The following is a 15,413-nucleotide window of genomic DNA, read 5'->3' on the forward strand; positions in this document are numbered from 1 at the left end:
CTGAAATGACGGGGCTGTTTTCTCCTGAAAACATCCCCGTAATTTCAGCCTTAACGGCATGTGCAGGCGCTTGAACGCCGCGTCCATTACGGACGTAAATGGCGCTGCTTTTCATTGGAGACAATGAATAACGGCTCCAATTACACCCCAAGAAGTGACAGGTCACTTCTTTGATGCGGGCGTCTATCATACATTGCAGAACTGTATGGAGCAGGCAGCACAGACGCGTGTTCCTCATTCTCATATAATCAGAGAAGAACTACACCTCCGGCAGAACATCCTGGAGTCCGACTCCTCCCACACACGTGACTGATCACATGGTCGTGACATCATCTAAGGTCCTTCAGCGCACTGGGACTATAGCGTCTATCATGGCTGCGACGTTACTGCATGACTTCAGACGCAGTTGCTTTTTGCTTTCGGTGCAGGTCGCGCATCCTGGTCAGTGTGTCACACGTCTATTCCGTGGCAGAAGATCATCGAGGACTGCCAGCAGCAGCTGCAAACATGCTAGAGACGCAGGGTACATAACAGTGTAGTGCATGTCCTCTGTTCCTTGCGATGGTGCAAAAGTTGCAGTATGATCATCGTAAAATAAAGTTACTGATCACCCTTTAAGGACGCTAAACCTAAAGTCTTACATCTATTTTCTGTGCCTTATTCTCTGTTATCTGCCGTTTCAGGCTGAGTAGAGGCTGTAGTATTATTCAATGAGATGACGAACAAGAAGCCCCGTGATCCCTACTTTTTCACAGTTCTGAGGCTTAGATAAGTGTTTGCGTACATGTTTGAGAAATGAAACACTGGTCCCCTATATTGAAATAAAATATATTTAGATTCCGTTGAAATTCTGTTCCTGTGTTTGATTTTGTACCCAATGCCATATTGACCTTATTGTGACTGCAGTAAAGTAAGCTTCAGGGGGTTTTCTTATTCTTACCCTATGAAGGGGTACACCAGACATCCACGTTTATTGCCCATTAGATGGGACCACCACTGATTGCTATGATGGGGGACCCCAGTCTCGTGTTCCTGACTGCTGAGTTGTATATAGAGGTGGTGAAGTTCGTGTGCTGCCACTTCATAAGGAGGTATGGAAACAGATGAATTATTGCGGATGTGCTGGTTGGGAAGGGACGTGACACTGGGGTCCCCAGTACTAGCGATCGTGGGGTCCCCAGTACTAGCGATCGTTGGATCCCAGCATTTAGCCCCCACCATCTAGAATGTATCACCTCTCCAGTGGATAGGGGAAAAATGTGGATGGCTGGAAATCGACAGACTTTAGGTTTACTGACCCTTTGAGCAGTTAAGAACATTTTGACATTTAATCTGTATTATCCAGTGTACCTTGTAACCCTCAGTGAACCTGAAAAGAAAAGATTAATGCTAAATTCAAACCCTTGTTGTATAATCCGTTACTCTGATCCGTTTTGAAATTGGAATGAGGCTAAAAACAGATCCATTAAAAATCCCATTGAAATCAATGGGTTTTTTAATTGCATCCGTTCGTGTCTTAGGGCCTGTTCACATCAGCATTGGCTTTCCGTTCCAGGGTTCCCTTGGAGGTTTCCGTCGGGTGAACCCCGCAACGGAAAGTCAAACCAAAACCACAGCTTCCGTTTCAGTCACCATTCCAGCAGATTTACGTCTTTCCGACGAAATCAGTAGTGCAGTCGACTGCGTTATTGATTCCGTCGTTAAAACGGAAACCAATAGCAATGTTTACGTCACCATTGATATCAATGGTGACTGAAACGGAAGCTGTGGTTTCGGTTTGACTTTCCGTTGCGGGGTTCACCTGACGGAAACCTCCAAGGGAAGCCTGGAACGGAAAGCGAACGCTGATGTGAACAGGCCCTTATGTTAGTCATCCGTTTTTTGACCAACATAAAAGTGCAGAGTACAGGACTTTTTCTCCATTCAAAAAAAAAAAGAATAAGATGTCTAATGGATGTTTTTTTTTATTTATCATTGGTGTTAATGTTAAAGTGAAGCTAAACGTTTGACAAACTTCTGACATGACATAGTGACATGTCAGAAGTTTGTATTGGTGGGGTCCGAGCACTGAGACCCCCACCAATCGCTAGAACGAAGCAGCTGAAGCGCTCATGTGAGAGTTCAGCCGCTTCGCTAGAAAAAATGGGGTTGAATCCAGCACGGACAGTTATTTTAAAATGGAAGAACTATTTCCAAGTTTAATGGGCCAGTATGTTTGGCAGGTTAAAATCAGGAATAAAGAGCACGGTGTGACATCCTGATATAGTGGAGAAAAAATTGTGGTAGTGGTAGATAGAGAGCCTACGCGTTTCAGACGCTCCAAGCGTCCTTAGTCATGGCTGAAGCTCAGCCATGACTAAGGACGCTTGGAGCGTCTGAAACGCGTAGGCTCTCTATCTACCACTACCACAATTTTTTCTCCACTATATCAGGATGTCACACCGTGCTCTTTATTCCTGATTTTAACCTGCCAAACATACTGGCCCATTAAACTTGGAAATAGTTCTTCCATTTTAAAATAACTGTCCGTGCTGGATTCAACCCCATTTTTTCTAGTCTCGTCTAATGTGTGCCGACACAAGGATCCGTGCATGAACTTTCCTAGAAATACTTCTGCATATCAAGGTGAGCTGGAGGTGCTTCTCTTATCTATCTGTGTATACTACAATTTCAGCCGCTTCGCGTCTGTTCGGCTTTTTCCAGACTTTCTATTGAGTCCGTACACGATACATTTATTTCCGGAAAAAGCCGAACAGACACGAAGCAGCTGAGCGCTCACACGAACACTTCAGCTGCTTCATTCTAGCTATTGGTAGGGGTCTCAGTGCTCGGACCCCCACCAATCCAAACTTCTGACATGTCAGAAGTTTGTCAAATGTTTAGCTTCACTTTAAACAGATACAAACTGATTGTAATCGGTTTGCATCCATTATTTTGATGTTGTTTTTATCCTTATTCTAATCTAAAAATGTATCAGAGTAACGGATTATGCAACGCAAGTGTGAACTTAGCCTTATGTGGTTTTTATTAGAATCGCTCCTTTTACCAACAAGAGCATTTTTGAAAATACAACAGGGGAGTTATTGCAATTCAGCTCTATTATTTGATGTGCTTGGCATAAGTCTTTATACTTTCCCTCCCATCATGATCTACTGCTAGATATGGGTAATTATAAAAACGCCTCAAAAACTGCCTCCGGAGAAACTTGCCTTTTGCCACTGTCACTCGAGCGTAATACGTGTACTGTTTTGCACCCGTATTATGGATGCAACAGCCAGATCTGCCGCCGTTCGTGAGAACCGGAGTTAGAGCACCATAGGAGTATATGTTTTACATGAAACTTTTTCTTTGTTAAAGGGGTTGTCCACTTCCGGACAATTGATGACGTCACTAGCATATCATCGGTGCGGGTCCGACACCCAGACCCCGTACCGATCAGCCTGCGGGTAGGGGACAACCCCTTTAAGGATCCACTGATCAAATACGCAAGTGTGAATGAAGCATACACTTTTAGGGTATGTTCACACGGAGTGTTTTTAGCCGTTTTTCGGGCCGTAAAAGTCCCGAAAAAGTCTAAAAAATCGGAAGCAGAATGCCTCCATGCATCTGCCCATTGATTTCAATGGGAAAAACGGTGTTCTGTTCCGACGGGGCGATTTTTACAAAAAACGGCCGCGTAAAAAAATGGCCGCGAAAAAGAAGTGCATTTCACTTCTTGAGCCGTTTTTCATAGACTCTAGAAAAACGGCTACAAAAACTGATTAAAAAACGTCTGAAAATCAGGAGCTGTCTTCCCTTGAAAACAGCTCCGTATTTTGAGACTTTTATTTTGTGTGCACACATACCCTTAGGGTATGTTCAAACGATTACTAAAAAAAGTCTGGAAATACGGAGCTTGCGTTTTTCCGCTACGTTTCTTACGGCCGTTTTTGGAGCTGTTTTTGTATAGTCAATGAAAAACGGCTCCAAAAACGCTCAAGAAGTGACATGCACTTCTTTTTCATGGCCGTTTTTTTACGCGGCCGTAAAAAACGGCCCGTCGGAACAGAATGCCGTCTTTTCCATTGAAATCAGATGTTTGGAGACATTCTGCTTACAATTTGTCGTCTGCTTTTGGCCGTTTACGGCCCGAAGAAAGGGCCGAAAATAAACCGTGTGAACATACCCTTAGAAGTCAATGTTTAGTTCAGGAATTAGGCTATTAAAGAGGCTCTGTCACCACATTATAAGTGCCCTATCTCCTAGATAATGAGATCGGCGCTATAATGTAGGTGACAGCAGTGCTTTTTATTTAAAAAAACAATCTGTTTTGACCACTTTATTAGCGATTAGCGATTTTAGATTTATGCTAATGAGTTGCTTAATGCCCAAGTGGGCGTGTTTTTACTTTAGACCAAGTGGGCGTTGTACAGAGGAGTGTATGACGCTGACCCATCAGTGACCAATCAGCCTCATACACTCCTCTCCATTTATTTAGTCAGCGCATAGGGATCCTTTTAGATCTCTATGGGCTGTCTTATACTAACACATTAACGATACTGAAGTGTTTAGACAGTGAATAGACATTCCACGGGATGTCCACAATCCCTGCACTTCGTTACTGTTTCTGTGGTAGTTACAGCAGAGGACGCGTAATGTCGCGAGATTACGCTGTAGATCACAGGTTACAACGAGATTACGCTTCCTCTGCTGTAACTACCACAGATAGAGTAATGAAGTGCAGAGATTGTGAATAGACATCCCGTGGAATGTCTATTCACTGTCTAAACACTTCAGTATTGTTAATGTGTTAGTATAAGACAGCACATAAGGATCTAGCAGGATCCATATGCGCTGCCTAAATGAATGGAGAGGAGTGCATGACGCTGATTGGTCAGCGTCATACACTCCCATGTACAACGCCCACTTGGTCTAAAATAAAAACACACCCACTTGGGCATTAAGCAACTCATTAGCATAAATCTAAAATCGCTAATAAAGTGGTGAAAACAGATCGTTTTTTTAAAATAAAAAGCATTACTGTCACCTACATTATAGCGCCGATCTCCTTGAGTAAGAGATAGGGCACATATAATGTAGTGACAGAGCTTCTTTAACACTAGTGCCATTATCAGGGGCAAGCTTGAAATGGAGTGTGATAATTAGAGGTATTTTAGCCAAATACAGTGACTGCTGGGACCCTTGCCGATTGCTAGACTGTTTCCGTTGCTCCCATATAGTTTGAATACAGCGGCTGTGCACACGTTCGACCAACACACACAAAAAAAAAAAACACTCCGGATCCTTGGATATTCAAGCCTGGCTTTACAAATCACTTGAGGTTTTTTCTTTCCCCTAAGGCCGGGTTCCCATGTAGCGTAAACGCTACGGAATTCTGTGTGGAAATTCCGCAGCATTTAGCGCTTGTCAACACGTAACGGAATTGCTGCATATTTTCTGTCTGGAATTGTGGATGGAAAATACGCAGAATACAGTAGCAGCAAAGTGGGTATGAATGAACAAATGTTGCACGGAAAAATTCAGTCCAGTAATTCACCTGCGGTGCGTAATTTTAGTTCCGCAGCATGTCAATTATTCCTGAATTCCTGCGTTTTTATGATGTACTGCGTAATTTCCTGCAGAAACCCTGTGGAATTTCTTACAGAGTGTGCATCACAGGAAGAAGAAATATCACCATCACACAGCCCTTGATTGATGGAGATATTTCTTCTTCCTGTGATGCACCCCTGTAAGAAATTCCGCATGGTTTCCGCACCAAAAAAATGCAGCAAAAATTGCACTATTTTCCCCAGTAAAAAAAAAAACATATGAAATGGTGCGGATATTCCGCAGTGGATTGTCTGCTAGTTGATGCGTAAATGCTGCAGAGATTTTCTGCAGCAAATCCGTGACGTGTAGACAAGCCCTTAGAATAACAGCAAAGTGGAAAAAAAATAAAAATCATACCTACCCAGAACTCCCTGCTTCTTCCTCCACTCCGGCCTCCTGGGGTGACATTTCCTCCCATGTGCATGCTGCAGCCAATCACAGGCTGCAGCAGTCACATTGGCTGTAGCGTCATCCAGGGAGGCTGGACGGGACGGCAAACGAACGCGTCACCATGACAAAGGCTTAGGTAAGTATGGGCATTTTTTTTTTTCAATTTCTACTCTGCTTACCGCAACGGAAATTGCATCCGAAAACCGCACCACAATGTGCGGTTTTTCGGACAGAATGAGCTGCGGGTTCCAGGTCAAATACGCTTATACGTTTTTACGTAGCGAAACCGGCCCAAGGGTACGAACACACATAGTGTGTTCAGGGCGGAATACGCCGTGCAGCGTATCCGACCTGAACACCGCAGGGAATGCCGTCCGAAAACCCGCACCACATTGGTGCGTTTTTTGGGGCGTAAATTATCGCACATACTTACCCCCTCCCTCCTCTGACATCCACTCCGCTCTCCCTGGATGAAGTTGCAGGCCATGAGACCGCTGCATCCAATCACAGCCGCTACGTCATCCAAGGTAGCCGGACTGGAGAAGCAGCAGAGAACTCTGGGTAAGTATAACTTTATTTATTTTTTTCTTGCGATTTTCGCAGCGGAATCACTGATTCCGCCGCAAATGTCGCAACACACACACCACTTTGTTGCGGGCTTAAGCACCCCATTGAATTCAATGGGAAAACCCGCAACAGAAGAGCTGCGATTCCGCAGCATAGATTGACATTCTGCGGCTGAAGAAACCGCACCGCAGGTCAATTTATGTGCGTTTTTCAGCTGCATTTATCTGCAGTGTGGGGACGAGATTTGTTGGAATCTCACCCACACTGCAATTTTATGTCAAAGTAATCTTTCATAAAAAATGCTTAACAATTTAAATTAGTGGCTAAAAGTGTGACCGAAGAAGAAAAATAAATGCAGCACACATTATAATAATAAGTTCAATATGTGCCAAGTACACACTTAAATTTAGGCCTATGTCTACATGCGCATATCTTCATAAAATCACCAGAATTGAAGAGACCACAAATCTGGTTTTAGGTTGGAAAATTAAACGGATTACACACCTTAAAATTGAGTGGTGAGAGCACCCTCAAAGCCTATATATTTTTTGAAAGAAGACAACCTGACGATTTAAGTTGTCTAGACGTGCTGTTGGCAGCCATGACTGCCTTCATGCAACTTTGTGACAAGCAAGGAATTATTTTTTAATCATTGCATTATAACGTACATTAGCCCCTAAAACTCACATACAAGCAGAGGTTTACACACAAAAACATTGTAAACATAATAGATTAACCCCTTAATGACCAGCCTATTTTAAACCTTAACCCCTTCACGCGCTGCTCCGCAATAGTACGTCCTGCAGAGGGGTTAGTTCCCGCATCCAGACGCACTATTGCGGAGTAGTTCCCGGCGCACACTGTCCTAACGGACAGTGTCCGGGAACCGGGAGGTCAGCTGTCCCCGACAGCTGACACTCCAGCCTTGCCCGTCAGCGGACCATCGCCGCTGATTTCGGCAATTAGCCCCATAAATGCGGCGACGGATTGCCGTCGCCGAATTTAAGTGGTTTGAAGCACATCGGCAGCCCCCATGAAGCGATCGTGGGGGCTACCGATGCTTGTCACGGCAATCGGAGGTCAGACAATGACCTCCGTGTTGCTATGTACCGAAGCAACCCGATGCTTCCTGTCAGTGTGACTGTCACGTCACAATGACAGTTAGAGTACATTACACTACGTGTGTAGTGTAATGTACTCTAGCAGCGATCAAAGCTGCAAGACTAAGTGTCCCCTAGTGGGACAAGTGAAAAAAGTAAAAAAAAACATAATAAAAATGTTTTAAAAAAAAAGTGTAAAAATAAAAGCTATAAGTGATATAAACAAACACTGCATTTTTTTCCTATAATAAGTCTTTCATTATAGGAAAAAAATGAACACGTTAAAAAAAGTACACATATCTGGTATCACCGTGTTCGTAACGACCCCAACTATAAAACTATAATGTTATTTTTCCCGCACGATGAACACCCCAAAAAAAATCAATAAAAAACTACACCAGAATCGCTCTCCCAAAATAGAGAATAAAAAGTGATCAAAAAGTTGCATGTACCCGAAAATAATACCGATAAAAACTACAACCCGTCCCGCAAAAAAACAAGCCCTTACACAGCTTTTTTGACTGAAAAATAAAAAAGTTACGGCTCTCAGAATATGGTGACACAGAAAATAAATTATTTTATAAAAAAGTGATTTTATTGCGCAAACGCTGCAAAACATAAAAAAAAACTATATACATATGGTATCGGCGTAATCGTACCGACCCGCAGAATAAAATATAATGGTCATTTATAGTGCACGGTGAACGCCGCAAAAGATAAACTAAAAAACATTGTCAGAATTGCTTGTCTTTTGTCACCCGGCTTGCAAAAAAATGTACCCCAAAATGGTACAAATTAAAAGTACAGATTGTCTCGCAACAAATAAGCCCTCACGCAGCTCCGGTGGAGAAAAAATAAAGACGTTCTGGCTCCCAGGAATATGGCGATGCAAAATGTGCAGTGTTTTCTAAAAGCGGGTAACTTCAGACACCATTTATCAGTGTGACACCGGCCACACATCTATGAATTATTATTTATTTACCGCATTTTTATACCCTCTTACTATGCCCCGATGTACCCCGCACAGATTACATATGCCCCCACATTATAAACTGAAATACCAGCAAAACCCCAAACAGAAAAACTACCAAGCAAAATCTGCGCTCCAAAAGCAAAATGGCGTCCCTCCCTTCTGAGCCCTGCAGCGTGCCCAAACAGCAGTTTGTGCCCACATATATGGCATCGCCATACCCGGGAGAACCCGCTTAACGCTTTATGAGGTATTTGTCTTATGGGGCACAAACTGGGCACGACATATTATGCACTAAAATGGCATATCAGTGGAAAATTGCAATATTCACACCATCCGCTGTGCATTAACCCCTTTGAGCACTATGACTTAGGGCAGATTCACACGAGCGTTGCGTTTTTGCGCGCGCAAACAACGCAGCGTTTTGCGCGCGCAAAAACCATTTGACAGCTGCGTGTGTCATCCGTGTCTGATGCGCGGCTGCGTGATTTTCGCGCAGCCGCCATCATAGAGATGAGGCTAGTCGACGGCCGTCACTGTCCAAGGTGCTGAAAGAGCTAACTGATCGGCAGTAACTCTTTCAGCACCCTCGACAGTGAATGCCGAACACAATATCGCAAAACCTGTAGAAAAAAAAGAAAAAGTTCGTACTTACCGAGAACTTCCCGGCCGTTGCCTTGGTGACGCGTCCTTGGTGACGCGCCTCTCTTGACATCAGGCCCCACCTCCCTGGATGACGCGCCAGTCCATGTGACCGCTGCAGCCTGTGCTTGGCCTGTGATTGGCTGGAGCTGTCACTTGGACTTAATTGTCATCCCGGGAGGTCAGACTGGAGGAAGAAGCCGGGAGTTAGCGGTAAGTCAGAACTTCGTTTTTTTTTCTACAGGTTCATGTATTTTGGGATCGGAAGTCACGGTCCATGGTGCTGAAACAGTTTAACTCTTTCAGCACCATGGACAGTGACTATCTCCTGACGTCGCGTACCGATAATTTTTTTGCCGGGATCGGCCAAAACGAGTTTGGCCGAACCCGGTGAAGTTCGGTACGCTTGTCCGGCTTCGCTCATCGCAAAGACACTCCGTTTGGATGTTCGGAAACAGAAAAGCACGTGGTGCTTTTCGGTTTTCATTCATCCTTTTCACTGCTGTTGCGCGAATCACGCTCGTCCCACGGAAGTGCTTCCGTGTGGTGCGCGTGATTTTCACGCACCCATTGACTTCAATGGGTGCGTGATGCGCGAAATACGCAGAGTTATTGAACCTGTCACGCTTTTTGTGCAGCAGACAAACGCTGCGCAAAAAGCACGGACTGTCTGTACTGCCCCATAGACTTGTATTGGTCCATGCGTGCCGCGTGAAAACCACGCGGCCCGCACGGACCGAATACACGCTCGTGTGAATCCCCCCTTAATAGCACGTCATGGTGCGGGGGTTGATGTATGGAGCGGGCTCACGTGCTGAGCCCGCTCCATACGCTGCGGGTGTCGGCCGTGTATTACAGCTGACACCCAGGACTAACGGACAGGAACAGCGATCGCGCTGTTACAGGAGTCTGTAAAAATAACAATATACTGCAATACATTAGTATTGCAGCATATTGTACCCGCGGATCCAATGATCGCTGGTACAAGTCCCCTAAGGGGACTAATAAAATGTGTAGAAGAATTAAAGTTATTAGTAGTGAGAAAGAAAAAAGTTTAAAGTTAAAAAAAAACACCTTTTCCCATTTTTCTTCAAAAGTAATGTAAAAAAATAAACAGAATTGATATCGCTACGTCCGTAAAAGGCCGAACTATTACAATATACCATTATTTAACTTGCACGGTGAAGACCGTAAAAAACTTAAATAATTTAAACCGCCAAAATTGCTGTAGTTTTCACCGCACAGCGAAAGCTGTAAATACGAAAACCCCAAAAAAATGGAATCAGATTTTTTTCCTATATTCCTATATTTTCCTATTTTTTTTCAGTTTCCCAGTACTTTTTATGGCACTTCAAATGCTATCAATAGAAACTACAATTCCTCCCGCAACAAATAAGCTCTCACACCACTCTACTGACGGAAAAAGAAAAAAGTTATGGCTCTTGGAAGGCGGGTAGTGAAAAAACGAAAATAAGAAAGCAAAAAATGGATCAGTCCTGAAAGGGTTAATTCATTTCTAATTAAAAAAACGTATGACCACATGTGGGGTATTTCCGTACTCGGGAGAAATTGCTTTACAAAAATCGGTTGTTTATTTCTCCTTTATCCCTTGTGAAAATGAGAAAATGCAACATTTTAGTGGAAAAAAATTGTGATATTCATTTTCTCCGCCTAATTCTAATAAATTCTGCAAAAGACCCGTGGAGTCTAAATGCTCACTATACCCCTAGAAGAATTCCTTGAGGGGTGTTTCCAAAATGGGGTAACTTAGGGGGCTTCCACTGTTTTGGTCCCGTCCCTCTCTCCAAAAGAACTCAGATGCCGTGCACACTATTGAGCGCCGCATCTGAGGGGTTAAACGGGTGAGATCGATACTTATATCAATCTCACCTGTTCGAGCAGGGACGCCCCCAGCCCTCAACTACATCTGGCAGCTGAGAGCAGGGAGATTTAACGGCTCCCTGCTCTGTTTATTTATCCTGATGCAGCGCCGTAAAAAGGCTTATGCATCAGAATAAAGCCCGTTAGTGGCCGTCGTGAAAAGGCTTATTGGCGGTCACTAACGGGTTAAGGTATGCAAAGTTCAAATATACCACAAACATCTACATCAGTGGTGCAGAGCCTGCAGCCCGGGGCCACGTGCGGCCCACGATGCCTTTCTGTGCGGCTCCCAACTATTAGGATAGGATTCGGTTGGTTTTGAAAGACACAGTTTTGGGGGACACCGTGTGGCTGGCAAAGTTATTATGGTACTGTGTGGCTAGCACTGTTATGGGGACTGGGGTTCTACAGGTTATATTTTAACCAATTTTTAGGAGCTATTCAGACAAAATTGTTAATGAGTTATGCGAGGGCAGACCATGACTGGTATACTCTTTGGTACTACCTGTGTCATGCACCACCTTTTCAGGAACTAGGCAGAACACAGGGGTATTCCCATCTGAGACATCTGTGACAGGATATACCATGCATTTCTGATTTATCAACGCTTCAGAGAGGAGACGAGTTGCAGAGTTGGCAGTGCACACATTTGCCTCTCTTCATAGTAGTTTATGGGAGTTGCGAAATGCTCAGCTGTTTCCGTAATCCCGGTAAACTATAATGGCAATACTCTAGTGTATACATAGTTAGTATGGTTGAAAAAAGACACATGTCCATCAAGTTCAACCAAGGGACGGGAAAGGGGAAGTAAAAAATTTGCCCCCCTCTTTCTCAGTATTTAAATGCTGCGGTCGGTATTGACCGCGGCATTTAACTAGTTAAACTAGCGGGATCGCGCTCGAGCGCGATGCCGCTAGTTACTCTGAAGTGTCGGCTGTAACATACAGCCGACACAGGCATCATATGGAGTGAGCTCACTGCGTGAGCCCGCTCCATACTTCCCTTACCCGACTTTGGCGTATGGATACGTCAAATGTCGGGAAGGGGTTAAATCCGCTTGCAATTCACGAACATCTTCCATAGACCGAACATTACTACATAGCTTGGTGTTATCTGCAAAAATTGAAATAGTGCTATTAATCCCATCCTCTATATCATTAATAAATAAGTTGAATAATAGTGGTCCCAGCACTGAACCCTGTGGTACACCACTTATAACCGGGGGCCATTCAGAGTAGGAATAATTGACCACAACTCTCTGGATACGGTCCTTGAGACAATTCTCAATCCAATTACAAACTAAACTTTCTAAACCTGTAGTCCTTAATTTACCCATTAGACGTCTATGAGAGACAGTGTCGAATGCCTTTGCAAAGATCTATACTGGTCTATAATTACCCGGGGAAGACCTAGAGCCCTTTTTTCCCTCTTTTTTTTGGTGTGCCAAACAAGGGAGCAGGCAACGTCTATCTATCAGATATTTATGACATATATTGTCGGTATGCTATAAATGTCTCTGATCGGAATACCCCTTTAAGTTTTATTGCGGCCCTTGGAGTAGTATAATCTAACAATGTGGTCCTCAGACCAGGAAAAGTATAGCACCCCTGGTCTACATCAGCAGGAGCTTGTGCTCTCAAAAATGTTAAAATAGAGGTCATGCAATATTTGGCCATCATCCACAAATGTGTAAATATACCATGTATAAAAATGCAATTTAATAATTTACACACTAGGACCTGCACACAACTTTGCATCAAAAGTGATTATAAGCAAAAATTGCATGAGAATTCAGTTTTGCAAATAAAATTCATACAAGCTGACCCCTTATGCAAACGAAATGTACTTTGCAAAGAACTGTAAATAGTGAGGAGTTGGCGCATACCACACATGTTTACGTTTACAGGTGCGTGTGTTAGGGTATGTTCACACGTAGTCAACAAAAACATCTGAAAATCCAGAGCTGTTTTCAAGAGAAAACAGACCCTGCTTTTCAGACGTTTTTTGACCAACTCGCATTTTTCGCGCCGTTTTCGCGGCGTTTTTTACGTCCGTTTTTGGAGCTGTTTTCATTGGAGTCTATGAGAAAACAGCTCCAAAAACATCCAAAGAAGTGTCCTGCACTTCTTTTGACGAGGCTGTATTTTTACGCGTCGTCGTTTGACAGCTGTTTGCCGACGTATTGTAGCCCTATTTTCAGACGTAAAACGAGGCATAATACGCCTCGTATACGTCTAAAATTTGGCCGTGTGAACATACCCTTAGGGCTCATTCAGAGAAACGTGAATAACGTCCGTGTGCTGCGCAGGGAAATCACGCGCAGCACACGGTCCCATTGATTTCAATGCGACCGTTCACACATGCAGGAGTTTTCACGCAGCGTGTGTCCGTTGCGTAAAACTCACTGTATGTCCAATATTGGTGCGTTTTTCACGCACCTATCGCCAATTGAAGTCCACAGGTGCGTGAAAATCACACACAGCATCCGTGTGCTGTGCGTGGTTTACGCATCAATTCAATTGAAAATAATAATAAAATAAAAAAAATTTGCTTTGCGAGTGCGCGAATAATGCATGTCCCTCGCAAAGCACACTGATGCACAATGGACCAGATTCACGCTCGTTTTTCACGCGTGTCAATCTGATACTCTCGTGTGAATGTAGCCTTAAAGAAATGCCAAAACCACAGCAATACACCAACTAATCTTTGCATGCAAATTAAATTGGGGATTATATAGGTATATAATTGTTCATCCCTCTATACAAACTCAAAGGCTGTGTTTTTGCAGGAATGAAAAAAAGAAGCAAAAAAAAAAAAAAGACCTATTGAACACAACATGTTAACACAGCCTAACCCTGATCAGTAATCGCAAATCCATAAAGATAATCTACTGTGATTTTTTTTTAAAGTGGAACTAGTTAGAAACGTTCGTTTATAACGACTTTCAGTGGATGAAAATGTATTTTCTGACTGATGGAAATCTTTTTCATCCATCAGAAATGTATTAGACATTCTACTCTAGTGATATTCGTTATCGCTATGACTGCAGCATGTAACGGTTATCGATAGAGATGTGATCAGTTTATTTTATGCTAAAGATTGGGTACAGATAAGATAGGCACAGTGTAACATTGTGCGTGCGTGTGGTGCGACGCAGGTAAACTGATTCTGACATGGATTTGACAGCACACTGCTCCTGGTTGTGTTGGCTCTCTCTGCTCTGAAGTTGTACACAGCAGATCAGAGTGTGGAGAGTGGGGAAAGCACTCAGAAAGGGCATATTACACAAGATGTACTGTTTCAGGGTGTAGATAGGGAGGAAAGCACAGGGGAAATCACATAGGCTGTGTATAAGTGTAGAGAGAAAGCACAGCACACACGGCAGACTGCAGGGGGGGGGGGGGGGGTGGTTACACACTACTTAGACTCAGCATTTTTCAGGACAAGGGGGAACCACATGCCAGCCAGATGCCAGCGAGTCTCATCCAGCCATTTTATTTGTTTTTGTTTCTAAGTCTATATAATCTATTAAGTAGACGACTAATTAATTTGGAGTGCAACAAAATACAGAGGGAAGTATACGTTACATTATGCCATGAGTATACATATATGTGTGATATATGATATATATTTTCATTTCAGATTGATCAACAGACAGAAATTAGCAAACTACAGCCCTTTCTTTTATTGTACCAGTGAAAAATCACGTTGCAAAGTGTCAAGGACATAACTGATAAAATTGTGTAGAAATGTAGGGCAAGCTGGTAGGACTAAGGTACTGAATGCAGAGTGGGGAATATGATGTTCAAGTAAATAGGGGAATTTAGAACATAAGAAAATGTTCTCTTGGCTCTTATCTGCTGTCAGTTGAAGTTCTTTATGACTAAAAGATCAATAAACAATATTGCTGTTGGATTACTGTCAGATCTAAAAGACTCCTAAGAGAGTCTCAGTGAATAGAAGCCCAGGTCATGCAATGTGTTTAGACTAAAATCCTGACAGATAAAACCATTGATTGGTCTGCCCACGCTTGTGTATTGCTTATCTCACATTTTAGAGAGGTAGTTGTTTCCTAAATTTCTTTATGATTTTTTTTTTCCGCTGAATCTTTTGAGAGACACACTCCCAGCATCCCAATACAGCTTTCTAGTTCTGCATTTTAAGGCATGATCACTCACTGATGTTTGCCAGCACTGGAGACTTTTCCGATTTTTCTATATTCATTTTAATATTTACAAATGCCAGTTTTATTCCTGCTTAGTCCCACATGGCTC

General features: G+C 43.2%; 1 protein-coding gene across 3 annotated transcripts in view; it reads left to right on the forward strand.

Annotated features, from left to right (window-relative positions):
• Positions 1–352: 352 nt before the first annotated feature.
• Positions 353–15,413, forward strand: part of GATB (glutamyl-tRNA amidotransferase subunit B) — a 227,245-nt gene continuing 212,184 nt past the window's right edge. For all 3 annotated transcript variants that reach the window (XR_012880567.1, XM_075849687.1, XM_075849688.1), the window contains exon 1: positions 353–523. Coding sequence is in view for 2 of the 3 variants with exons in the window: in XM_075849687.1 (XP_075705802.1) it covers positions 372–523 (152 nt within the window). In the remaining variant the exon portion in view is untranslated. The remainder of the gene's footprint in view (positions 524–15,413) is intronic.

The sequence above is a fragment of the Rhinoderma darwinii genome, chromosome 1, assembly GCF_050947455.1.
Source record: "Rhinoderma darwinii isolate aRhiDar2 chromosome 1, aRhiDar2.hap1, whole genome shotgun sequence".
Lineage (NCBI taxonomy): Eukaryota > Metazoa > Chordata > Amphibia > Anura > Rhinodermatidae > Rhinoderma > Rhinoderma darwinii.